The sequence below is a fragment of the Dipodomys merriami genome, unplaced genomic scaffold (genome assembly GCF_024711535.1).
Source record: "Dipodomys merriami isolate MVZ:Mamm:240054 unplaced genomic scaffold, mDipMer1.0.p SCAF_42, whole genome shotgun sequence".
NCBI classification, from domain to species: domain Eukaryota; kingdom Metazoa; phylum Chordata; class Mammalia; order Rodentia; family Heteromyidae; genus Dipodomys; species Dipodomys merriami.
In genome coordinates, this window is record NW_027205826.1 from 3,289,831 (window position 1) to 3,314,146 (window position 24,316).

Here is a 24,316-nt window from a genome sequence, read left to right on the forward strand (position 1 = left end):
TCACACCCGACTGTAGTGAGCACTGGGATCTAAAAGCCTGCCTCTAAAGTGGAAGATCTGCTTGTTATGGCGTCCTCTGCATCTGCTCAGGAATTCCCCAGCAAGCTGTCCCTATTTGCAGTGTAGCTTCATCAAAGGTCTCCTAGTGCTTCACCCAGCAGGTGGGGTAGGGAGGGGCCACTCTGAGCCCCCAGGCCTGTCCCACTTCCACCAGTGTGGGAGCCTCCTCCAGGAGTCAGAAAGTACTGGGATGAGGGCAGGCCCTGCCCAGCTCAGCAGGGCACAGAACGATGAGTGCTGAGATAGGGCTCTCGATGGGTCCTTTCAAGGCTGATGGAATCCAAACTAATGAGCCGAGAAGGCCAGATGGTGACTGGCCCTTCTCTGAACCCTCAGGGTTCCACCGCTCCTCTCCCTGATCCGCTATCTTTTTAAGTTGTTCTCAGTGCAAGAACCTGGTTTTGAGTGTTCTCCTAGGCTAGGAAGAGAGGAAGTAGTCTGGGGCCAACTTCCCTTCCTTCTCCCTGAGTACCTGCCCTGGAACCTCCGGCTTTTGGCAGGGCACCCTGGCACACCTCCAGGATGCAGCTTCAGGGACCTGGGGCATTTCACCTTTGCAAAGCCCCTTCCTTCCCACCTTGCCACACAGCATATCCTGGGCCTCAGTGGATCAGTTTGTTTTCCTCCGTGCTAAACCATGGCCCTCCAATCAGGCCAGTGGCCAGCATATAGAGTGCCAACATAGCCTGCTTCTAGAAATCCTGCACTCTACTAGCAGGGGCAAGAGTCCTCATATTCTCAACCCAGTTCCACTCTAGGATTTATACTTCCTCTGTAAGCACGCAGGCCTCAGCACCCATTCCTCACTATACCCATAAACACCCCTACTGCGTGGGAGACCCACACACATTGTCACAATGAAACTGTGCTAAGCTCATAACGCTGGGAGGAGCCTGTTCCCTGCAGGGCTCCCAGGCAGCTGGGTCCCAAGCCTGGTTAAAGCTATGCAGGTTTGGGGCTGCAGGGAACCCTAGATGGTTGTCGGGTAGTGTGCCCTGCCTGCCCTCCCATCCAAAGGCTCCCTGGCAACAACTCATGATTTCCCACAAAGCTTCAAAGGAAGACACGGAGGCTGATGCAGTTTGGAGCAGCTGAATTTCTGAAGATGTTTCCTTACAGTGGTGGTGCCTGGTTCAAGGATAGGCAGGGGCATCCAGGCCTGCCCCATGCCACCTACGTCTTAAAAGATGGAAGTAGAAACACAAATTTAAGGCTGAGGCTGCTACCACACCCTAGGTGAAGCAGCCAGGAAAATAATGAGACTCAAGTGACACCCCCTCCCCCCAACATGATTCTACACTTAAAAAAAAAAAAAGCCCAGGCCACAGCTCTCAGGGTACTCGGGCCTGGTCCACTGTCCATGGTGACGGCTGCCATCGGCTTCCAGACCCAATCATGACGTGGGGCCTCCTGTCTGACCCCACCAAGATCTTGCTTGCTGTAGATCCCAGAGATGTCCCAGATGGGGTGGCAAGGATAAAGCCCTCAGGGAGAAGCTGGGGACAGAGTCTGCTTTTTGATTGGGACAGGACAGGAAAAACATTCACCTTCCTCCAGGTATGATATGGGAAGAACAAAGTTTCTAGAACAATCAGATTCATCAAGAAGGGAGATGCTGGTATTGATTGGAACGTTGATTTGGTGGGCACTGGGGAGGAGGGAAAGGGAGCAAGGGTGGGCGTGCGCTGGCTTAGCTCTGGTCAGCTGGGCACTCAGAGGTTGCTGAAGAGTTCATTTTTCTTGCTCCAGTCCATCTGTGGGGCCCGCTTGCTGCTGCGCTTCTGGTGGGCCCTCTCTTTGGCCACAGCCAGGGAGATGTTGAAGTCCAGGATGAGGTCAGAGGAGGAGGTAGAGGAGGGCTCTGTGGCGTCCTGTTTCTTAGGGCTGTCTTGGGAATTGAGCTATAAAAGGAGGGAGACACGTTCAGGACTCGGTGCCTGCTGAGGTTCTCCGATCCTCAGGCCCTGGTGAGGTGGCTCCCTTGGGGTTATGCCCAGGAAAGCCAGGTCACAAGGACAGAATGTGCCTCAGCATGTGACCTCAAAGGCAGGCTAGTGTGCCAGGAACCAGCGAGGCCTGGGAATGGGCCTCCTGTGACCCAGTCCCCAACCCCCACCAGGCCGGCCTACCTCCTCACTGGTATCGCTGGAGGTGGATCTTGCCAGAGCTGGCCTGGGGCTCTCCGAGACGGCCTCTGCCAGGGCTTCACTACTGTTCGCCTGGCACAGAGATGAGAGGTGTGGGTTGGTGGAGAACAGGGCAAGAAATTCTTGGGACCCGGCAAGCTAGAGAACCTCAGCCTGAGAAATTCAGGCCTTGGCCATCCACCCAAATTCCAGATTTACATTTTGACATTCCTTAAAGGATCAGAGAGAGGCCTGCTTCCGTCAGTCACTTGGTGGGTGAGAGTGGAAGCCCGAGGTGGGATTAGCAGAACTGTTCTGTCCTCATCCTCTGTCCCATGGCTTTGGGGCACAGATTCACCTTTGGAGCCGGTGACCCACGGCGGGAACACCAAAGCCTTCTGCTTGGCACTGGGGACACAGGTGGTGTCCCCAAACCTCCTGAGCCCTCTGTAAATTTTAGCCCCAAAGCAGTCAAGCAGGGCCTTGAAGGAGTAAGATGGACAGATAGTCCTAGACCCACAGAAGGCTCAGACTTTGGCCGTAGGACCTTCCCTCCTCAGGCACCCCCCACCCCCACCCCAGCACAAGCCTCTGAGCCACCCATGCAGACTCCCACTCCTGTAGCCTCGCTCCAAGCTGGCCCATCCCAGAGCCAAGGCCTTGGCTGGGGCATCAGTGTGGCGCTCAGTCCCTTCCTGGGTCCCTCCATAGCTTTGGCTGGCACATGGCTTCAACCCTTCTCTTCTGCTTCGGGAGGAGGGGCTTTGTTCTAACTCAGACTGGAAGTAGCAGGGCTGGCAGCGTGGCCAGACACTGAGGCTCTGTTCTTGGGGGGAAGAATAGCCGCTTCTGTAAGTGGGGAGGTGGAGGCGGGGCTGTCACCCAGGGTGGGCCACAGAGAAGCCCAGCCAAGCCTCTCCCTTACAACAGCTTTGGCCCTTGATGGGCTGGGGCAGGGGCTGGGGGACTCCTATAACTTGGAGCTCAGGAAGGAGCTGGAACTGGGCCTCGAGGTTTTGGCCCAAGCCAGAAAGCAGTCTTTCCAACTATACCATCTTCCTGAACAGCACCCCCGAAATTAGAAGCCAGAGAAGGAAATTAAGAGGATCACCCTTACCTTCTGTATCTCACCATTGGTGAAGGGTTCAGGCAAAGGGCCTAGGGGAGAGAGAGAACAGAGGTGAGTCCAAAATCCTGGGGAGAGTCCGGGTGCTGGGGGCTCATGCCTATAATCCTAGTTACTCAGGAGGCTGAGATCTGAGGATCATGGTTCAAAGCCAGCCCAGGCAAGGAAAGTCTGTAAGACTCATCTCCAATAAACCACCAGAAAACCTCAAGTGGTATTGTGGTTCAAGCGGTAGAATGCTGGCCTTGAGCTGAAGAGCTCAGGGTCAGTACCCAGGCCCAGAGTTCAAGCCCCACAACTGACAAAAAAAAAAAATCCTGGGGAGAGGAGCATGAAGCGAGGAGGCCAGAGCTCCAGCTTGAGTGGACAAGCCATCAGATCTCACACCCAAAGCCAGTGGTAAAAACTTTTTTTTTTTTTTTTTGCCTGCAAGTACATTTGACATTTTGATGGCCCAGTACACACAAAGGCTGTGTGTATGACAAGTTTCAGAAAAACAACACTTACCCTTAGTGCAGTGCAATGCTCCTAGATATTTTCTATTACATTTTACTTAATGTATTGCTCTCTATCTACCAAACTGATCTCAGAAGTCACTGATGGCTAATAGCTGTTTGAAAGTAATTGTCCTTGAGGGGCTGACGTTCCAGGCTGGCCGCCTAATTCTTCCCAGGAAAGTCATTACAAAAGGCTCCTGAAGCCTGCCTGAGCCTCAACATTTTTGGATATACCCTTGTGTGATGATGGTATGACAACAGATTTGAGGCCACACCCCAAATTATAGTTGGGACCTGTTGCCTCAGACAGAGAGAAAACAATCCCAAACCTCTATGTGCCATCTGGAATGAGGACCGAGAGGCTCAGGGGCAGGATGCCCCACCAGCCAATCAGAAACTTGGTGAGGGCAAGGAAGAGGGAAAGATGGAGGCCGGAGGGAGAGAAGCCAGGCGCTCCCTCTCCCCCACTCGGGGCTTGGAGGGGCTGTTCTACCTCCAGGAACCAGTAGCTGGGTAGGTTTCTTCTGAACTCTTAGCTTATAATTCACGTGCATCTCCTTCTCTTGTCTGCTTGACCCCAGTTCAGGACACAGCTAGATGGAACTGACTCATCTTTTCCTCCCTTCTGACATTCCTAGCTTTCCATGGCCAGGGGGTAAGGGAGTTCTGGTGACCCCCTCCCCCACCTTCCAGGCCTCTCCCTGGGCAGATCCTCTGGCCAGAGCTTCCATCTCCAGCCAGAGAGACTGATGGAAGAGGGAAGACAACCTGAGGGTGAGGGCGAAGGGAAGGAAGTGTGCTATAGGAGGCTAGGGATAGTAGTTGAAGATGGGAGGCAGGGGATGGTGTCTGAAGAGCTCGGTAGAACCGACTTCAGTTCTGTACCAGGTTCCCAGGAACAAGGCTGAGGTTTGTTGGGCCTCAGGTTCCTCACTGGGGAAGAGGATTTTGTGAGCTTCTTGGTTTCCATGAACTAGGAGACAAGGAAAAGTCCTCACTGCTTCCACCCCACCCCTACCCTCTTCTAGAAGCTGTTAGGGACCCTCCGTTGGGCCGAATGGGGGTAGGGCTGCCCACTGGGCCCCTTGAACAGGGTGGGGGGGGCGGATTTTAGTCATGTGGACCCCCCTCCTACAAATAGAACCCTGACCCTCGGGAAGGCCCCACCCATTACAAAGTCCCAAGAGTGATTCACTCTCAGTGTTGTCAGCAGGGATTCTGCCTCCCCTCCCACCCCCTCCTCCCCCTTGTGGAACTGTCTTCCCAGGAGAAAGTCCACACCGGGGAGCAGAGGCCATTTAACCCCTCCCAGCCTGGAGTAGCAGCCCTGCCCCCTCTGGCTCAGCCTGGGCAGGGGGAGGTGACAGACTTGGCAGGGGCAGAGGGAGGGGGAGGGGGTAGTCAGGGGCCCAGGGACCAAAGGGGAGCCCACTGCTCTCCAGAGCCAGCAAGCCTGAGTTTCCAAGACAACCTGACAGAAGGACAGAGGGAGGCAACAGGGCCCCATCAGTGGACTCTGATCGGCCCAGCAGAGGCTGGAGGCTGTCCAGAGTTAACCCTTTCCTTGCTTGGGAAGGAGAATCTGCTAGGGGCAGGGAGGGAGATTGGGGCAGCTTCAGCTGGGGATTCGAAACTGTCTTATCCCTCTACCAGGTGACTGTCCTCACAGGCCACCTTCAGAAAGCACTGTCCCCCCCCACTTTCTCTCTTCACTGGGCCCCTCTCCACTAACTCACACTTGCTTGATTTCTCCAGGAGGAGGGAGAGCCCAAGCCAGGAAGCCATCTCCCCCTGACCACATCTGAGACACTACAAAGGCTCGTGCACCAGCCACATCCCCAGGGCTTTGGGGCACCGGGCTGAGCACCCCACTCACCATTCAGATGCTCCTGAGACGGGATCACTTTGCACTTCTTGAAAAACTCGTCCGTTTCCTTGTCTACCACCAGCAGCTTGGCCTGATCGCCTCCAGCCTTGATGGCAGACACCACGTCCCCGTGCTGTTTGCCCTCCATGCAAACTCCATTCACCTGTGGGACACAGCAGGCCAAGACAGAGTTTTCCCAGCATAGGTCTCAGCTGTGGGGAGGAGGGCCTTGCCTGGGGATGCTGCACCCCCTTCCCCCTTGTCCCAAACTAGGCCAAAGGTCCTGCTTGACAGTCAGCTGGGAGCCAGGACGGGAGGACACAGCCAAAGAAAATATGGAGAGACTACACAAACACAGCTGTGAGAGACAGGAGGCCTGGGCTGGGCTTTCTTCTGGTTCTTCCCCCTACCCTCAAGGGGGCCTTGGTTTTCTCACGTGTAAAATGAGAAGTCTTGGGAGAGTTGATCCCAGCTCTGAGGTTCTCAGACTGTGATTCTGGGACCAGCCCAAGCATTCCATTCACATTTCCTCTCCCCTCAGCACAGTCCAAGGGCACAGAGGGAGTTTCTCAAAGCAAGAGAGGGGATTTACACACACACACTCAAAGCAAGAGAGGGGATACACACACACACCACACACACACACACACTTTCTGTCTGGTCAGGTCTCAGTTTTGCTCTCTCTCTCTCTCACACACACATACCTTTCTGTCTAGCCAGGTCTCAGTTTTGCACACACACCTTTCTGTCTAGCCAGGTCTCAGTTTTACACACACACACACACACACACACACACACACACACACACACACACACACACACACACACACACACACACACACACACACACACACACACACACACACACACACACACACACACACACACACACACACACACACACACACACACACACACACACACACCCCCCCCCCCTCTCTCCCTCTGGCAGCAGGGAAGCCCCTGGCATCTACTTGAATTGAGAGAGAAACTATGGCTCTGGAGTAGTCTGCTCAGTGAAGAAGAGCGCAGGACAGAGATGGTAGGAAAAAGTCAGCCTATCTGTGTGCCCATCCAACACCTATCCCTCTTCCTTTCTCCTATTCATTGCCTGGCCCACTCACCTTCTGAGCTGTCTATGTCCCTCTGTCCATCTCGGAGCTGACTATGACCCATAGCCTTCATGGGCAGGAGAGGAGTAATGGCTGTCCAGAGGTGGGTGGGAGTGGGGGCTAAAGATCAGGAAGTGAAGCACCTGAAAGGATCTGGGGAGGAGGGCAAGAGCATTACCTCCACAATGCGGTCCTGGGCCCGGAGCCCAGAGGCCTCAGCTGGTGAGTCTGGGTCCACTGCCCGGATGAACTGGCCTGGCTTGGATTTGTCACTGTGCAGGTTGAAGCCGTAGCCGTTGGCACCTTTCTTCATGGTGCAGAGCCGAGGCCGAAGCTCACGCTGTGGAGATGAAGGAGGATACATGCCATTCTGCAATGCCCATGTCCTCTGCTTCTCCCTGCCCCCCACATGACCCTGTGACCCCAACTCCACCAGGAAGGATTCGGCATGCTTTGCTCCTGGCCAGCATTCAGAAGACCTGGTTGGACACTAGCATTGCATCAAATTGCTTGAGTGGCCCTGAATGGGACACTGTCCCTTCCAGAGGTCAATCTGGTGAGAGGTGGAAGGAAGTTTTGCTCCAAACCCCTTCTCCTTGACATTGTAAGGTTTATCACATGTTATCTTGGGTCTTATTCTTCCTTCCCAAAGGCTCATCTGGCCCTCCTGGGGGCGGGGGGTAGGGGGGAACAGAACCCTGACAGCTTAGCTAGGTACAGGAGTAGGGATCCTAGCCCTAGGTTTCTTTCCTTTTATTTTGGAATGTTTCAGTACTGTGGCTTGAACTCAGGACCTAGTTGCTGTTCCTTGGAGTGTTTTTTCAAATATATTTTTATTATCTTTAGGTAGTTAAACAAAGGAATTTGCATTCACGAAAGCAGTTTATGAATAAATGCATCCTGATCAGTGTCACCTCTATCAATTCTTACCCATTCCTCTTAACTCACCCCTTTCTTCACTTTCCTTAATTTTGATGGATACACATCGCATTTTTGACTGCATTCCCCCTGTTCCTTAGCTTTTTGCTCAAAGCTAGCCCTGTTTACTTGAGCCACACCTCTACTTTGGGCTTTTTGCTGGTTAACCAGACATCAGAATCTCACAGGCTTAGGCTGGGAAGGTGGCTCAGTGGTAGAGCGCTTGCCTTGCATGCATGAGGCCCTGGGTTCGGTTCCTCAGCACCACATAAGCAAAAAGAAAAAAGCCGGAAGTGGTGCTCTGGCTCAACTCAAGGCCCAGGCCGAGTTCAGGCCCATGACTGGACCGCCCCCCCCCCCAAAAAAAAAGAATCTCACAGGCTTTCCTGCCTAGACTGGCTTCAAACATTGATCCTCAGATCTCAGCCTCCTGAGAAGCTAGAGTTACAGGTATGAGCCACTGGCGCCCAGCTGACCCCAGCCCTTGGTATCTGTTCTCTGGGTTGGCAGATGTTTACCAAAAGCTGGTCATCATGTTTACAGTAAAGACATTCCTCAGCCACAGGCTCCCTTCTTCCTTCCAGTGAGCCAAATGGCCCAGCCAGAAGGGAGCCACATAATCTGAAACCTGTTGGACAACACAGCAGGAGGGCCGGGGCCAGACAAAGCCATCCTCAGGAACACTATACCCAGCTGAGATCCTGTCATGAATCCTGAGGCCTTTGTCACAAGCCCTATGTTCATTTCTCCTGAGCATGCTGACAACACTCAGCTGCAGAAGTTTTTCCACATCCCCAGTTGAAGACAGCTTAGCTCTGCCTCAGCCCTGGAACACCTACATATAGAGGCAAAGAGGAGCACCAGTGGGGCGGCTGGAGGCCTGTAATCCTAGTTATTCAGGAGGCTGAGATCTGAGGATCCCAGTTCAAAGCCAGCCCAGGCAGAAAGGTCTGTGAGACTCCTCCAGTTAACCAGCAAAAAAAAGCAAAGGGGAGCTGTGGCTTGAGTGGTAGAGTAGAAGTCAGAACATGAATGCAAGCCCTAGTACCGCTAGCCCAGAATTGTCATCCCCACCTGCCAAGCAACAAACACTCTTGTTTACTAGCTGTGCGACCTGGGGCAAGTCATTTCCTTCTAGGAGCCTCAGGGCTCTCATTTATACATAGTCCATTCTTCCGGCCACCTGCCTCTTGCAGGTTGCCGAGAAGCGCAGTGAGATAATTACAGAGTGGAAACACTTTGGGACTATAAGTCCCTGTGTATGCCTGGACTTGGCCATTGTCCTTACTGAACGGGCAGGAGCTGGGGGTGAGGAGGGTGGTGTGCCAGGCTGCCCTGAAACCCAAATCACCAGCAGGGAGTAGAGGAGGCAAGGGAGGGCTGGGAAGGAGGAGGGAAGGCTTCAGGGCGTCCTGCCCCAACTTGCCAGTCCCAGAAGGCAGCTGCCACCTGTGGGAGATGGGGTCCCTCCCCTTTACTTGGGGGGCGGGGTGGAGAGGGAGACTTTTCCTTCCTTGAAACAGCTTTTGTGGCAGGTTCAGGACATTGGTGAGGGGATGCTGCATAGAGACAGGACAGAGAGATGATGGTTGGGACTTGTCTTGGCAGTCACTTGCCCAAATCTGGACGAGGGGTCCCTCGTCTCCAATAACAACTAAGTCAGCATGCATCCATAGGTATTGTCTCTTTTTCCAGGGGCTGCTGGAATACACAGAAGCCCCCAGATTCTCTGTTACAGAGGGTCTTCCTGCAGCTCCCCCCCTCCCCGAAACATGCTCTGGTCTGAGATTTAGTTCGAAGGGTGAGGAAGCCTCTTCTCCCTTCCAGCTAATCCTTTGCTCTCCTCCAGCTGCCCAGGTAAGCAGGAACAGGTCTGACCAGTTACCACTACCGGGACAGGTTCAGCTTTCCAACCCCAGCCATACTGAGCTCCCCAAAGCAGGGGCCTTCACCCTGACAAAGTGTGAGGGTGAATGGCAGCAGAGACTGGTAGCAGGAGCTCCGTGCTGTTCCTCTCCAGCATCCCCTACGGTACCTTCCTCTAACCTTCCCGTAACAGCAACCTGGCTGGGGGGTAGGGGGGAGAGGGGGAGAACTGAGGTTCAGAGAAGGTAAGCCCACTGCCTCATATCACACAGCCAGAGTCTAGGTCTCTGACTTGGAGCCCTGCTTCTGTCAATACACTGTGGGCTGCTCTGTGTGTGTGTGTGTCTGTCTGTCCCTCCTGGGGTTTGGATTCAGGGTCTCAACTATGCTAGCTCTAGGTGCTCCACCATTTCAGCCATTCCATGTGGACTCAGATCTGGAATGCAATGGCTGCAGCCCTGCTGGGAGCTGTAGAAACCACAGCCTTCCTTCCGGGTCTGCGCTAGCCTGGGCGGAGGACCTGGGTGCTGGGCAGTGAGCATGCCTGGGCTAGTGCTGTGGCTAGACGCAGGCTATCGGTGGGGGTGGGCGGTTCTAGATACTCCCTGGCTGGCAGGGCCAGGTCAGCAGCCCCGTGGGGCCAAGCTTTTGGCCCAGGTCTCTGTGCTGCTTCACTTACAGTACCTCAACCAGTAGCCCCAAACCCCTTGCTTAGTGACTGACGTAGGTCATCCAAATTCAAAGACCTGCTTTACACCTTCTGCCATGTGAGGATCGGGAGACATGGGGGGCTGGTGACTGTGGTGACGTCAGGGCCTACCCGAGAGGTGGCAGGACAGGAAGCCCCAGGATCCAGATGCTGACAGAGCCTCAGCTAGTCCCTCCCTTCCAAATCCTAGGAGGCTCCTGGCCCCTCTGCAAAGGGCAGGCAGGACCCGTACACTCCCAGGAAGACCAGCCCAGCCTGGCCCAGCAATTGCTGAGTCAGCTTATCAGCTGGCCCATCCCCTGTGCCTAAGGGCAGGTTCCTGGGAACCTGTGGGGGCCTGGCCTTGGTTCCCAAGCCTAGCACCCAGAAAAGGAGTTGGAAAGGGGGGGACGTGCCTGGAGGAGGTAGGCTACCATTGCTCTGGGTCCTCAACCCCACTCATCCTCCCTGGCTGGAATGGGGGCTTGAGTTCTGCATCTGGGGAAAAACCTATAAATGGGGACAAAGTCCAAGCCATCTTGGACTTTACATGCAGCCCCCAAGAACTCAGAAAGGGCCTCCTGCTTTAGCATCAGCTCCAGAGGGGTGCACAGTGTGGGAGGTACAAGACTTCAGGAGAACCAGGCCCCAGGGTTTGTGCAGAACCTGCCCAATGAGCTGACAGGGCTCAAAGCAGAAGCAGGATCTGCTCAGAGATGACACTGGCAAAGACCCAAGGCAGCAGGAGGAGGGGCAGCAGGTAATAGTGGCCCAGGGCAGTGAGCATGCTGGGACTTGGTCAGTGGATTCAGGGGCTCAAGACTCACTTTCAGGCACTACCCAGGAAGAGTTGCCTCCAGACCCTCCTCATAGGGTTCCTCCCCAGCCAAGTTCTCTGGCTGTCCCTTCTCCTCACCACCCCCACCCCCAGCCTGGGAGCCCCACCCCTGGCCGCCCCATCACCTCCACCCACGCTCCACAGCCCAGGGAGCGGACAGCGGGCACGGAATTCAATAGGTGCCACCAGCAGCCACCTGGAAAGCTGGAGAAAGCTGATACCCTAATCCCGGTGACATCTCTGGGGAGCAGGCCCAAGGCTGTTTGCTCCCTGCTTCTCCTAGGAGGAGGGCTGCAGGTGGCCAGGGGACCAACGCCCCAAAGGACCCAGCCTCTTCCTGATTGATGCCCTGGTGATGAGCCTAGAGAAACCGCCAGGCAGCTTCCACCATTGCTAGGAAGGCCAGGTGGCTCTAGGCTCCCAAAAGGGATGGGCTGGGGGGGGGGGGGGGGAGGGAGGAAGACCACCATGACAGCTAGAAAAAAAATAAAAACCAGAGGTGACTCCCACCTCCCAAGACTGCCCTTCCCTCAGCCCATGGCTCGTTTATGTAAATAAGACCAGGTGCACAGCAGCAGATACAGAAAGCAGCCCAACTACTGAAGAGAGGCTGGGAAGGGCTGGGAAGGAGAAGACAGGAAGGAGGAAGGGGTGGGGGACGTTCAAGGTAAGAGCCCTGGCTGTTCTAGGAGGCAGCTGGGTTCGTTCCTCAGACTCTGGGGCAAGGCCTGGGCCTGGTAGAGCTGCCTGGGGCTCAAACCCCTCAGAGTGGAACACAATCCTTCCGCTCTGGAAGTGACCATTTCTGCTGACAGTCCCATGTGTGCTTCCCCTCCCCGCCCCCTTTCCAATCTCTGCAGATCAAGGAAGGTTAAACACCTGATTACAGGGGGGAAAAAAGGATGCTACTCTAGCCCTAGAGCTCCTATTTTCTAAGTCCCACAGCATGGACCTTTCCTGAAGCTCTGAAGGTGGACAACTACTAGCTGGGAGAGTTGAAAAAAAAAAAAAAGTTAAATTGGTGGTTGCTTCTCTTACAACAAACCCTGGGACAAAGGCCCTAAGGCAGGTTGTCCCTCTGGCTAGTGATATATTCTCCCAGTGTCAGCCAGAGAGAGCCACAGTGAAGCAGAGATTGGCTCAGGCTGGGGTCAGCCTGAGATGGAGCAGGCTGGTACCTGGGCTGCTGCCTGGCTGGACACCATCCAGGGCTGGCTGCCCCATGCCTTCCCACCTTCCACCATCGTTCTTTACCCTTCTCTCCCCACACGCTGCCAGAGTGAACTCGTATGGGCTGTGTCCCAAGAGGCCAGCTAAGGCTATTCAAGGAGCTCAAGAATGAAGTTAACAGCCAGGCGCACCACTGGCTCACGCCTGTAATCCTAGCTACTTAGGAGGCTGAGATTTGAGCACTGAGGTTCAAAGCCAGGCCAGACAGTTAAGAAAGAGACTCTTAGCTCCAATTAACCAGCAGAAAAGCCAGAAGTAGGGGTGTTGCGCAAGTGATAGAGCACTAGTCTTGAACAGGAAAAGCTAAGGCTCCCAGGCCCTGTGTTCAAACCTCATTACCAAAACACACACACAAATGAAGTAAAAACAGCAGTTACCTACTGAGTACCTACTATGAGTCAGGCACTGTGTTAGAGGCCTTTTGTATGTTTTCCTCGAAAGCTCAATACATTCTCCCTCAGTGAGGAAAGTACTAACAGGTAACACATGAGGAAATTCAGAGAGTACATACAGTTGATAGGAAAAGACAGGATTTGAACTCAGATCTTGTCCAGTAGAAATATGCCAACCATGTATGAAATTTTTATTTTTCTAGTAGCCACATTAAAAAAGGAAGAAGAAAAGAAAAAGAGGGTCTGGGAATGTGGCTTAGTGGTAGAGGGCTTGCCTAGCATGCATGAAGCCCTGGGTTCCATTCCTTAGTACTACATAGAGAGAAAAAGCCGGAAATGGTGCTGTGGCTCAAGTGGTAGAGTGCTAGCCTTGAGCAAAAGAAGTTCAGGGACAGGGCCTACACCCTTAGTTCAAGTGCCAGAACTGGCAAATAAACAAATAAAATAAAAAGAGTAGGGGTAGGGCCTAGAGGTGTAACTCTGTGGTAACATGACCTCGCACCACAAAAATTTTAAAAAGGAAAATGGAACAAGATAAATTAAGCTTAATTTTATTTTTGGTGTGGTTACTGTGCTTGAGCTACAGGCCTTTCATTCATGCTTGACTTTTTCTATGCATTGCACTCTGAGCCATACCTCCAATTCTGGCTTTTTGCTGGTTAATTGGAGATAAGAGTCCCTTCTTGCCTGGTGTGGCTTTGAACTAGGCTCCTTAGATCTCAGCCTACAGAGTGAACTAGTAGCTAGGCATATGTCATCAGTGCCTGGCTGAACGTAATATGCTTATTTAACCATGTGTCCAAAATATTAAAATCTCAGCACCTAATTTTTAATTGACTAGTTTTACTTCATTTGGGGGGCGAACAGGGGAGGGGGCAGGCTGAGTAGTCCTGATCCCAAGATCTGAAATGCAAAAATGCTCTACACTATAAAACTTTTGAAGTACAGATATGACACCACAAATGGAAAATTCCACACTGTATTAGTTTGTTTCCTATACAAAATCAAAACGAAAGAAAATTGCCTTTAGGCTATGTGGATAGGTGAAACCTGAATGATTTTCAGGTTCAGACTTACCTATGTAGAGGCAAATACTGCAAAACCTGAAATCCCCAAACCTTCTGGTCCCAAGCATTTTGGACAAGAAGATGCAATCGGAGCCAAGTGTGCTTTCATGCTGTGGCATGTCTACATGTGCACTTTAAGTGCCTAGGAGTTTCCTGTGGTCATCAGCTGCTGCTCCTGAGAGCCTAGACATTCCCATTGCTACAGTGTCTGAGACAGTCCAAAACACTGTTGTTGTTGTTTTTAAGCCTTTTATTAGCACAAAGGTTTTTTCCCTGTGGCAGTGGATTTTATTTCTTTATTGAGATTAAGTGATTACATAAATTTCACAGTATTGTGGGATAGTGATACTTGGCTAAAGTCACAAACACATTTTAACCTTCACCAGGCAAATTGTGATTATCATGGTCTGTAAAGCTTATGAACTCCACGAACTTTGACAATACAACTATTTCTTCCAAATCGGGTGATATATACATTACTTTTGCTTAGTGTAAGCTGTTCCCTCTTTCTCTCTCATTCCCTCCCTCCCTCCCATCGCTGCCCTGAGTTGTTTAGTTCACTTTCATCCATGTCCAGTGCAGCTGATGGGCCTTCTGCTATATTTTTTCACCCATTTCCCTCTAATTCTGTGTCTTCCTCCTAGCTTCCCCCAGCTGTGTACATGTATATGCCATATGCAAAACACAGCTTTGAACGCTCTCAAACTTTGCTGTGAGCATTAGATTCCCATGACTGGAAGAAAGGGAGAGGCTGGGCCTTTGTCTCTGAGAAGTCACAGCTCTGGCCACGGCCAATGAGCTGTGAATGGAACTTGAACCTAATAAATGTTCTTTCCATGTTAGAACAGAGGGTGCCTGACCTCAGGGAGTACCTGTGCACTTGTCCTTTTCTAGAACACAGGGATCTATACATTGCCTAGGAGACAGGACATAGCACATGGTAAGATGTCCAATCCTACCTCCAGAGGGCTTGTTGTGTTGCAGGAAGGGCAGGTTGAGGGCCAGGTGGAGGTAGAGATTTGGTTACCAGGCTCTGGAGCCAGCCCAGACCATGAAGGGATTAGGCTGTCTGAAGTTCATGTCTAAAGTTCATTCTCCCTTTCCCCTGCGCCCCCCCTCTCCCCCCTGGCCATCTCTGTGCTGAGAATTGAACCTGAGGCTTGGTGCATGTTAGGCAAGCTTTTTACCACTTAGCTGGATAAGGAGGAGGCACACTGTAAATCTGAGTTGCCTTCTTAGCTTAGGCTATTCTACCTTAAAAGGACAGAGTACTCAGGTGCCAGTGGCTCATGCCTCAGAAGGCTGAAATCTGAGGATCACAGTTCCCAGTGAGCAGGGGCAAGAAAGTCTGAGCAACTCCTATCTCCAAGTAAGTAGCAAAAAGAAGCTGGAAGTGGAGCTGTGACTCCAGTGGTAGAGTTTCATCTTGAGGGAAAACGTTAGAGACAGTGCTCATGCCTTCAGTTAAAGCCCAGGTACCAGAAAAATAATAATAAAAAAGAAAAAGAAAAAAAGAAATCAGTCCCAAATGGCTGGTCCATTTCAAACTCGAGCAACTAGCAAGCACCTAAATGGTTCTCCCCTTCCAAAGTTCCACTCTGGTGAATGTGAATGGCTCACAACCCGGTAAAGGGGTCAGTGGTCAGATCCCTGCCTGCTGAACATATCCACCCATCCACCTCACTCCCTGGGGCCTACACAGTCTCTGCCTCTGGGGTCAGGATCAAGGCTAGTAGGAACTGGAGCACTTTCCCATTTATACCTTCCCAGCTACCCTGTGGGGGTAGGGTACCCTGTTGCCTGTTCACAGAGATCGAAGCTAAGGTTTTCAGGGAACAATGAACTTCCCTGGGGTTCCCTGGCCAGGAAAATAGCGAGGTGAGATTCAAACACTGCTCTATCTGGGTGACACTAAAGGCTAGACAGTCTGCTTTCTAGTCTGAAAATGGAAGTTGCTAGTACTCAAGAAAGAGTGAGTGGGTTGCTTCTATCTGGAATTCCAATCTGTGGGTGTGCTGGGGAACAAACAAGCCCAGGTGTGCTGGACTAGGATGACCTGGGACAAAGGTCCCTTACATCTGTTAGGTGTTCATTCATTAATCCAGAAGTATTTATGGAGCGCTGTAACAGTGTTGGAGATAGGAATACAAATAAGCCTGTGTTGCCCTCTGGCTTTCCATGTATTGGAGGAGGTCCTAAGCAGAGGACTGCAATGCTGAGTGTTCAGAAGGACAAAGTGCAGCACTAACTCTGCCTCCAGGATCAAGGACCTGGATCTCAGAAGAGGTCAGGATTCCAAACAAGCTGTGCCCTAGGGGATTTGGACCCCAGTATGATTGGAGGTTAGCAGTGAGGTGGAGAATATGGGCTATGGGACTGTGGAGGGCCAAGGATCAACATGTATTAGACTGGGTGCTGATGCTATACCTATAATCCTTGCTACTCAGGAGACATGTGGACAGCGGTTCAAAGCCAGCCCAAATTGGAAAGGCCATGAGACTCTTACTTCCAAGTAAGCATCACAAAACGAGAAGCAGAGCTGTGGCTCAAGTGGTAAAGCATTAGTCTTGAGTGAAAAAGCTAAGGGACAGTGCCCAGGTCCTTAGTTCAAGCCCCAGCCCTGCCCTAGGCCCTGAGTTCAAGCCCCAGGACTGGCACAAAAACAAAACAACCTGTAACTAATAAACACCCATGATCACTGATGATCAAGCACTTTTGAGTGCTTAGCTTTGGCCACAGCTGCACCTGCCCAATTAGAGGCAGATTCAGTGCCAGCTGTCCCGTGGTGGGGATAAAATAATCACTGTGAACTATTAATTCAAAGGCCAACAACTGTTTACTGAGCCTTTACTTAATGCTAGTTATTCAGGGACTTACATCCTTATGAAATCCAGACAACCTTGTGAGGTCACTGCCATCACCCCAACTTACACAAGAGGAAGTGGAGGCTTAGGAAGATGAAGTAACTTGGCTCAAGGAAGTGCAGCGAGTATGGCTGAGCTGGCTCTGGAGGCCTGTCCCCAGCTATCACTTTGGGCCTGAGCTCAAAAGTTTAGGCCCTGTCCTGAGGATGGTAGTGAATGGTAGAGAGGCCAAACATGGGCAGGGCTGGAAGATGACCTCCACCTCCTCAGACATTGAATGGACAACTAGTGTTCCAGGCAGCCCTCATCCTCTGCCTTGTGTTATTGTCAACGATGCCAACCAGCCACCTAATTCTCACAGTACCTTTTTATTTCAACCCATTTCCCTTATGAAAACTAATGAGAACAGAACAGATCCCTCCATGCAAACAAACTCAGGCTAAAACTAAAGAGCATATCTCAATTATATGCTTTATGTAGAAAAGGGAGGCCTTTTAAGGAAAAAAAAATAATCCTTACAGATGGATGTGGTGACATACATCTGTAATCCTGGTATACTCGGGAGACCCAGGCAGAAGCATCTGAAGTTCAAGGTCAGTCTGGGCTATTTACCGAGTCTGTCTCACCTTACAGGGCTTACTGGTAATTTCTGCAACAGCAGGGTGGGGACTCCCCCAAGCTCACCGTACCAGAACGCGAGGATGTACGTACTACTAGAGAGGTTTAGCAGGGCTGACTAGGAATGAATGAAGCTGAAGGAACTGGTTGCACAAAACGGGAGTTAAAATGTCCTGGCACAAGTGTACTCAGACAACACCTAGTTAGGAATACAAGTACTTCTTATTATTTCGAAGCTTCTAGAGAAGGAAGGCCTCTCGATTGTCCACAGATCCTGCTCTGAGAATGACCGACTTCTCTGGTGACCGTGTCCCTGAAATGATTCTCTTCCTATCTCCAGTCCTAACAAATACCCACCAATGTAGGGCGGTATACCATCACCTGGGAGAACACGATTCTGTGCTCATGCAGAGGCCAGGCCAGGCCAACAGCCCTCTGAGATGGCATGGATGAGCGTGAGCTATGCCATCCCCCTATGCCACACCAGTCTCCCTCCAGCCCTTCAGCAGCAAAATGAAAAGGGCAAAGGGAGGAGCTGAGGAGGTGGGGTGATGATGGTTGGGGGGTTATCTGGGGGGGGGGGCAAAGTCCACACAGGAAAAATAAAGGGGAATGCCAAATAGATGTACTCAGCACAAAGTTCAGAGTGCCTTTCTGCCTGGGAACAGAGTTCATTGGTTCCAACTCCCTGCCAGGGGTGCACCAACCTCTCCCGGATGCCAGCTTGGCAGTGGCAGGGAGTGGGAGCCTGGTGGCCATGGCATTCCCAGCATTCACCTCTGGCTGGACTAGGCTCCTGATGACCTCACTTCCACCAAACCAGTTGGTCCCTCGCAGGCTCCACCTTCTCCCTCCTTGCTGAACTGTGCCACTGTCCAGGGAGGATCTTCCTGGCCCCACGGGACACTCCTGCCTCACGCTGCCACCAGGTTGGGGTGTGGGGGGAGCTGGTGCCTGCTGAAGAGGCCCTGTCCCCAGGCTCTGCACACTGGGCCTCCCCCACCCGCCCTGCTCTCTGGGGACTGGAGGCTCAGCACAACAGCTCCTGTTTTGCCAGCTGCCCCTCCTGCAGCTGATCCAAACTGGGATAGTTTGGGGAAATAAAAACCGGGCCAAAAGTAAAAAAAAAAAAAAAAGCAAGCAGCCAGTGTGGTGTCCGGGTATATACAGTGACAAATACCAGGGCAAGGCCCACCTGCCCACAGCGAGCTTTGGGCGCTGCCTGGCGGAGTGCCCCCTCCCTCTCCCCCCACCTCCTCCCCCCCACCTCTTCCCTCCTCCTCCAGCCTCCCTCCAGCTCCCTGATACAAGCTAGCGCTTACTCCTCACATTCCTGAGAACCATAAATCCTCCCTGGCGGCCGGGCCACCACCCCCAGGACGCCTCCCGGCCGCCTCCTCCCCGCACCCCACCCCCACACAGCGCCGAGAGACGCCAGGGCTCCCTCTTTCTTCTAAACTTGAGGAGGATGCAGTCCAGTCTGGCTGACGTTAATGATGCACTCACCAAGGGGCTCAGGGGGGGTGCGGGGAGGTATGGGAGAGCCTCCCGGGTCCCCTTCCCGGAACCGGGACGGTTGGTTACTCCTGCAGCTTTCTTAAGTCGGGGGAAGTTCGCCTCCGGCTGCAGTTACCACCCACAGGGGCAGAGGGAAAAACCGACAGCCAAGGAGGAGCCAGGGGGCCTTCCTAGTCCCTGACTAGGGTGACCCAGGAAAGGGCCCAGGGAGTAGCGGGTGGACGAGGAGGTTCCGGGGGGTGGGGGTGGGGGCAACGCCGTGAGGTCGGCCAAGCCCCTTCCCCAGGCCAGCGCGGATGGAGATCGCGCGCGGGGATGCAGTCTCAAGCCCGCCCAGGAACTTGCCAGGGCCCCGGCAGGGCAGGAGAAAGCAGCCTCCCCCTCTCGCGGCTCCAATTTCAGAGGGGGAAAAAAGTGGGGGGGACTGGACTTCCCGGACGCCTGATTCTCCCCGATCCTCAACCCCCACCCCCGCCGCCCTCTTCTCGCCGCGATCGGGGTCCGCACTCACCCGCTCCGGGTGGCTCTTCTCGGCTTCGTGCGCCCCGCGCTGGTCGCCGGCCTCCGGCGTCTCGGCGGCGGCCGGCGGCTCGGCCGACCCCCCCGGCCCCTCCGGGCCGCGCAGCAGCTGCTCCCCGATCGCGACGCCGAGCTTCCTGAGCTGCTCGTCCGCCTCGGGGTCGACCACCAGCAGGCGCACGGCGCTGAGCGCGGCGCGGATGCGGCTCACCACCTGCTGGTGCGTCTCCTTCTCCACGTTCTCGCCGTTCACCTCCACTAGCCGGTCCCCGGCCAGCAGCCCCGCCTTCTCGGCCGGCGAGCCCGGCTCCACCAGCCGGATGAACTGGCCCACCTTGCCCTTCTCCCCGTGCAGGTGGAAGCCGTAGCCGTTCGGGCCCTTCTCAAGGCAACAGAGCCGGGGCACAGGTGCCCCGGCCGCCGAGTCCGCGCTCATGTCGCGCGGCGACGGCTCCGCGGGATCCCGCCGGGAGCTGCGGACACGATGGCCGAGGTTTCCTATCCGCCCTGAGCGCTGCGAAGCCGGAGGGAACGCGGCGGGAGGCACCGAGCGAGCAGGTGTCCCGGGAACCGCCGCGAACTCGGAGAACAGGACCGGGAAACGCGGACCAATCCCCGCCCCGCGCGGCGTCTGAGCCTTCCAGAACCCGCCCGGCCCCTAATCCGCTGGGCCGGGCCGCGCGGAGGGTGTGGACCACTTTGGACCAATCAGAGGCCACCGACCGAGGGGCTCTCGGGCCGGGTGAACCACATTGGCCAATGGGAGGGCTCGGGGGCGGGGCCTTGAAGTTGGCGCGGCGCCCCGCGGCGGGCGAAGAAAGAGGGCTCAGGAAGTGGAAGTGTTCGTTACCAAGTGCCGGGTTGGGTTGGCGGGGCGGGGCTGGGGCAAGTTCCAGAAACGGCGCGGAGCCCCCACCCCCCGCCCCTGCTCCCCGGGGCTACGACCTGGCTTCTCATCCCCCGCAACGTGGTGATTGAGGAGAACCAGGCGCCCCCCACACCGTGAAGGACCCTCACGTCTGAACGGAGCCGGGGACTGTGAGTGGGGAGAGCGCCCCTCGCACCGCCCTGGGCCCCCTTGGGCCCGGGTGTGTGTGTGTGTGTGTGTGTGGAGGGGCGTCGTAAGAAACTGGACCGATGGTTTCTTTGGTCAATGTTATTTGGACGACAGCTTTTCTACTTGTGGGGTGACTGCACGATCCCAGAATCTGCGTGCATGGAGGGGTGCAGGCTCAGTAGAAGGCCCGAGGCTATTCTACTTGTAGCCCGCCATGGACGACAGGCCACATGCAAGGAGCGAGGCGAGGCACCACCTGCGTCAACGTGTATTTAGGAAGGTGGGGTGGGGAGAGGTAAAGTCGGGCAATCAATCTCAGGATCCACTCCTGAGGGAAAAGAAGCTCTAGCTTTTTTTCAACAGAGAAGCAAACAAACAAACAAAAAAATGACTGTAAGAGAACCTTTGTGGCTCATTCTTGTCAAATGAGGATTATCACAGAGGCTGGGGGCAATCCTTTAGTGGGGTGCCCCTCTGCGAACACCGAAAAATGTGTATCAAACGATTTTGGTAAGGACAAGTCCCCCTCCCCCCCTCCTCCCTGAGATACAATAACAACCCCTCCTTCCCATACCCACTTCAAACAAACAGCAGACAGGGTCTACTTTCCAAAATGCTGCAATTTAATCTGAAAAACACCACAATGCTGGAGGCTTAGAGCTGTCTGTGCCACGGGATCGCCCGTAACCTGCCACAGGCCCCAGAAGAGACCAGCAAGGTCAGACTCCTGCCTCCCTGCTCTGCCTGGGAGCGGCCACCGTGAGCTTCCTTATCGCCCGAGTTGGAGCTGCTGATTGCTCCAACTGCAAGATTTCTGCCTTGAAATCAAATGCCTTAGCCTCAGCATGCTTTTCCTCACCTCCTCCCCCACCCTTGGCCTGCAGAGCTGCAGTTAAGGTACCTGTAGGTCAAATCCCGAGTTTTTCCCCTGATCACTTCCAAGGTCGAGGTCAGAGTTTTGGGAGATGTGTGTCCTTGGGCCTACACAAGCTCTTTGCTGTACTTCTCCCCACCCCAGACCACATGACTTTGTTTTGCATATATTATATTTGTTCACCCAGAAATGGATGACTTTCCACTTAACCTGACTTAGGAGAGAAGGAATATAGTGCAGTTTGGATCCTGATGTCTGCATTCAGCAAGATGCCAGTGGCTCGTACCTATAATCCTAATTACTCAGGAGACTGAGATCTAGAGGACTGAGGTTTGAAGTCTATGAGCCTCTAATCTACAATTAACTACCAAAAAGCCAGAAGTGGAGCTGTGGCTTAAGTGATAGAGTGCCAGTCTTGAGCAACAAAGTGAAAGGGCAATGCATAGGCCCTGAGGTCAAGCCTTAGTACTACTGGCAGAAGGAAGGAACAAACGAAAGAAGAGGGGGGGGCGTGGGAGGGAGGGAGAGAGAATGGGAGGAGGGAGAACTTGGATTTCCACGTTCTTTCAGGGAGGTTTGCTCAACTCTGCCTCCTACCCTGCTCCCAGAACCAGGAGTTTCTCTCACTGTGGCTCTTAACCCAGCCAGCTGATCATTATAGTATCTTGGAAAAGTAAGTAGCTATGGGGCTGCAAGCTTGCCAATTGATTGGGGAGGGGAGAAAAAAAAAACAACTTCCTAGTTCTGACTGCAGGTGTCTAGAGGCATAAACAAAGGCAGATGAGGCAGGAATTGAGGGGTAGGGATTTAGGGGTGAGGAGCGCCCCTGGGCTCTGAAGTCCAGAGAATAGAAACCAGTGTTTCCAGGTGCCTCTATGTGCTTGTGTGCTGGGGAAAAGGGGCAATTAGGAAGGATGGTAATCTCTAGTGCTCCTCGCTCTGTCCCAAGGGCAACAACTGTTACCTTCCCTGAGGCTTTGGTCTAGCTCCCAATACAAGGGCCCATTTTGCTAGGGAAGATTGCGCTCTTGGGGAGCTGGAGGAAGTGAAGATTGGGGTCTGCTCAGCCTCTCTCCCGCTGAAGTGAGGCTTGGGGTGTGGTCTTTTCCAGCTCTTACACCCTAGAAGGGCATCTGTGTCATCTGGTGATGAACTGGGCACTACCGGCCTTGTTGCTAGTCGGGGGGGGGGGGGAGACCCAGTTTTTTACGTCTGAATCCCAAGTACACCAAGAGAAAAGGTTTTTCTGGGCACGCTGGGCCTTTTTTTTTTTTTTTTTTTTTTGTATTATGTGTCATTCTGATAAAAAATGTGAAGTATTTTACCCGCTCCTAGGATGTAAGACAGTACAGGAAGTGGGGTAGGGACTGTGCACTGGAGCCTCAGCTCTCTCCCCATTGGCTGGACTGCTCAGCATAAGCCAGTGTAGGGGAGACAGCTGCATCCCTGAGGGCCTCTGCTCAGCCCCTTGGGAGTCACAGGAAGGAGCAGCAGCTGGGGCGCTGCCTCTGGGACTCCACGTAGTCTCGGATCTGGAAGCTGGGTTCATTGGCCTGCCGCCCTGCGCGGTATTTCAGCTCTCTAAACAGAAGAGGAAGAATGGATTGGCTTGAGAGTGCAGAATATTTATTCTCCACCCACATTGCCAGTGGCCAGGACCACCAGGAGCTTAAAATGCAGAATATAGGAGGGCCCAGGGCCTACTGGAGAGCTAGGCTTATTGGATTCCCAGATGGTGCCACCCTGACCTGTAATGGTCCCCTCCCCTACTCGGTGCTTACTTGGCAATGGCTAGAAAGGCTAACTCCACGTTCATGCCTGTCTTGGCACTGGTTTCCATGAAGGGAACCCCGTACTCCTGTGGGGGGAAGGGGAGAGGGTCCTCAGGGCCAGTCTCTGGCTACCCCCACCCCACCCCACCCCATCCCATTGGTAGTCACTTACCCTAGCCAATGTCTCTCCATCCTCCATGCGTATCATCCTTTCATTGCTCACATCTGCCTGTCAAACACAGAGGGGGTCACTCCAGGGAAGGAAGCCTTGATCCCACCCAGCTGGCCCAACTTTTGCCCCAGGAGCAGGCATTGCCTGCCCTCTGCTGGTGACTACGAGAAGCAGGTGTGATTGGACTGGAGCCAGGGTTTCTGCCTTGTTTGGGCTGCCTGCCCATAATATCCAGGCCTGGGATCTCATCTCTGACCCTGGGAGATGAGTAATTCTCTTTAGCAAAGGGTGTGGTGACCCAGCCTCAGTGGGGGTAATGACAGCAGTTGGGGATAACCCATTATAACCCTAGCCCTTGACCCTTGACCCTATTCACTATGATCTCATGGTGGCTGGCAGTTGACCAAGTCTACATCTCAGAGCACAGCTTGGGCTTTCCCTAGGAGGGATGAGATAGGTGGAAGTGGCCAGGCCGGGTCTAAGTCCTGCCTGAAGATGAGAGAGTTCTTGGCCAGGGTAGGTGGGAGGAGAGGAGGGGCAGGGTAGGCTGCTCCTGCCACTGGACCACTCACCTTGTTGCCTAGCAGCATGATCACCACATCCCTCTGGGCATACTCGTGAATTTCTGTGAGCCAGGCCTATGGGAGAGGAGGAACTGAGCCAAGCCAAGGCTGATAGCCAGGCCATTCTTCTGGAGGGCCCTGTTGAGGATTCTAAGACCATATAAGGGGGTCAGTGATCAAAAGTAATGTGATTGGCCGAGTGTGGTGGTATATACCTGTAATCTCAGACGAAGAGACATAGCAAGACTGATTCTGTCTTAAAAAAAATAACCAACCCACCAAACAACAACAACAACAAACAACTCCTAATGGCTGGGGATGTAGCTCAGTGGTAGAGCACTTACATGAGGTTCTGGGTTTCATTTTCAGCACTGGGATTGATTAGTTGTGTCTGCCATGAGCCTGGGCTAAGGAATGGCGGTATGAATGCCATGAACTTCCCGTTATTTTATGTCTACATGCCTTGTCCTCCCAGTTTGCTTGACAGTACAGTTCTTGAGGTCAGGGAATATGTAAAACCTGTACAATGTTTTGCATGGAATCAGTGCTTATATTTATGAGATGGTTTCCTG

The 24,316-nt window shown here is 53.5% G+C and overlaps 3 protein-coding genes across 8 annotated transcripts in view; 1 reads left to right on the plus strand and 2 right to left on the minus strand.

The window, feature by feature from the left end:
* Positions 1–1,136: 1,136 nt before the first annotated feature.
* On the minus strand, positions 1,137–19,930 carry Nherf1 (NHERF family PDZ scaffold protein 1). The gene is made up of 6 exons (XM_069993070.1): positions 19,299–19,930; positions 6,967–7,128; positions 5,686–5,839; positions 3,304–3,344; positions 2,190–2,279; positions 1,137–1,961 (listed from the first exon to the last, which is right to left on the minus strand). The coding sequence occupies exons 1-6, from the start codon at positions 19,740–19,742 to the stop codon at positions 1,773–1,775; spliced, it is 1,080 nt and encodes a 359-aa protein (XP_069849171.1). The 5' UTR covers positions 19,743–19,930; the 3' UTR covers positions 1,137–1,772.
* Positions 19,931–20,139: 209 nt separating this feature from the next.
* Cd300lf (CD300 molecule like family member f) overlaps positions 20,140–24,316 on the plus strand; it is a 33,779-nt gene continuing 29,602 nt past the window's right edge. For all 3 annotated transcript variants that reach the window (XM_069993071.1, XM_069993072.1, XM_069993074.1), the window contains exon 1: positions 20,140–20,873. In XM_069993071.1, coding sequence (XP_069849172.1) covers positions 20,789–20,873 — 85 coding nt within the window. In that variant the 5' untranslated portion in view covers positions 20,140–20,788. The remainder of the gene's footprint in view (positions 20,874–24,316) is intronic.
* The window catches only part of Rab37 (RAB37, member RAS oncogene family), a 46,719-nt gene continuing 43,377 nt past the window's right edge, over positions 20,975–24,316 (minus strand). For all 4 annotated transcript variants that reach the window (XM_069993079.1, XM_069993080.1, XM_069993078.1 and 1 more), the window contains 4 exons: positions 23,754–23,819; positions 23,182–23,238; positions 23,019–23,095; positions 20,975–22,818 (listed from right to left, as the gene is read on the minus strand). In XM_069993079.1, coding sequence (XP_069849180.1) covers positions 22,713–22,818; positions 23,019–23,095; positions 23,182–23,238; positions 23,754–23,819 — 306 coding nt within the window. In that variant the 3' untranslated portion in view covers positions 20,975–22,712. The remainder of the gene's footprint in view (positions 22,819–23,018; positions 23,096–23,181; positions 23,239–23,753; positions 23,820–24,316) is intronic.

Bases quoted from the DNA above. Each gene is read 5' to 3' on its own strand.
- Nherf1 (XM_069993070.1), bottom strand. From the start codon at position 19,742: ATGAGCGCGGACTCGGCGGCCGGGGCACCTGTGCCCCGGCTCTGTTGC. The intron at 7,129-19,298 runs GTGAGTGCGGAC...TCATCTCCACAG, and splicing joins AGAAGAGCCACCCGGAGCGG to CGTGAGCTTCGGCCTCGGCT. The intron at 3,345-5,685 runs GTGAGTGGGGTG...TCTCTCCCCTAG, and splicing joins GTCTCAGGAGCATCTGAATG to GCCCTTTGCCTGAACCCTTC.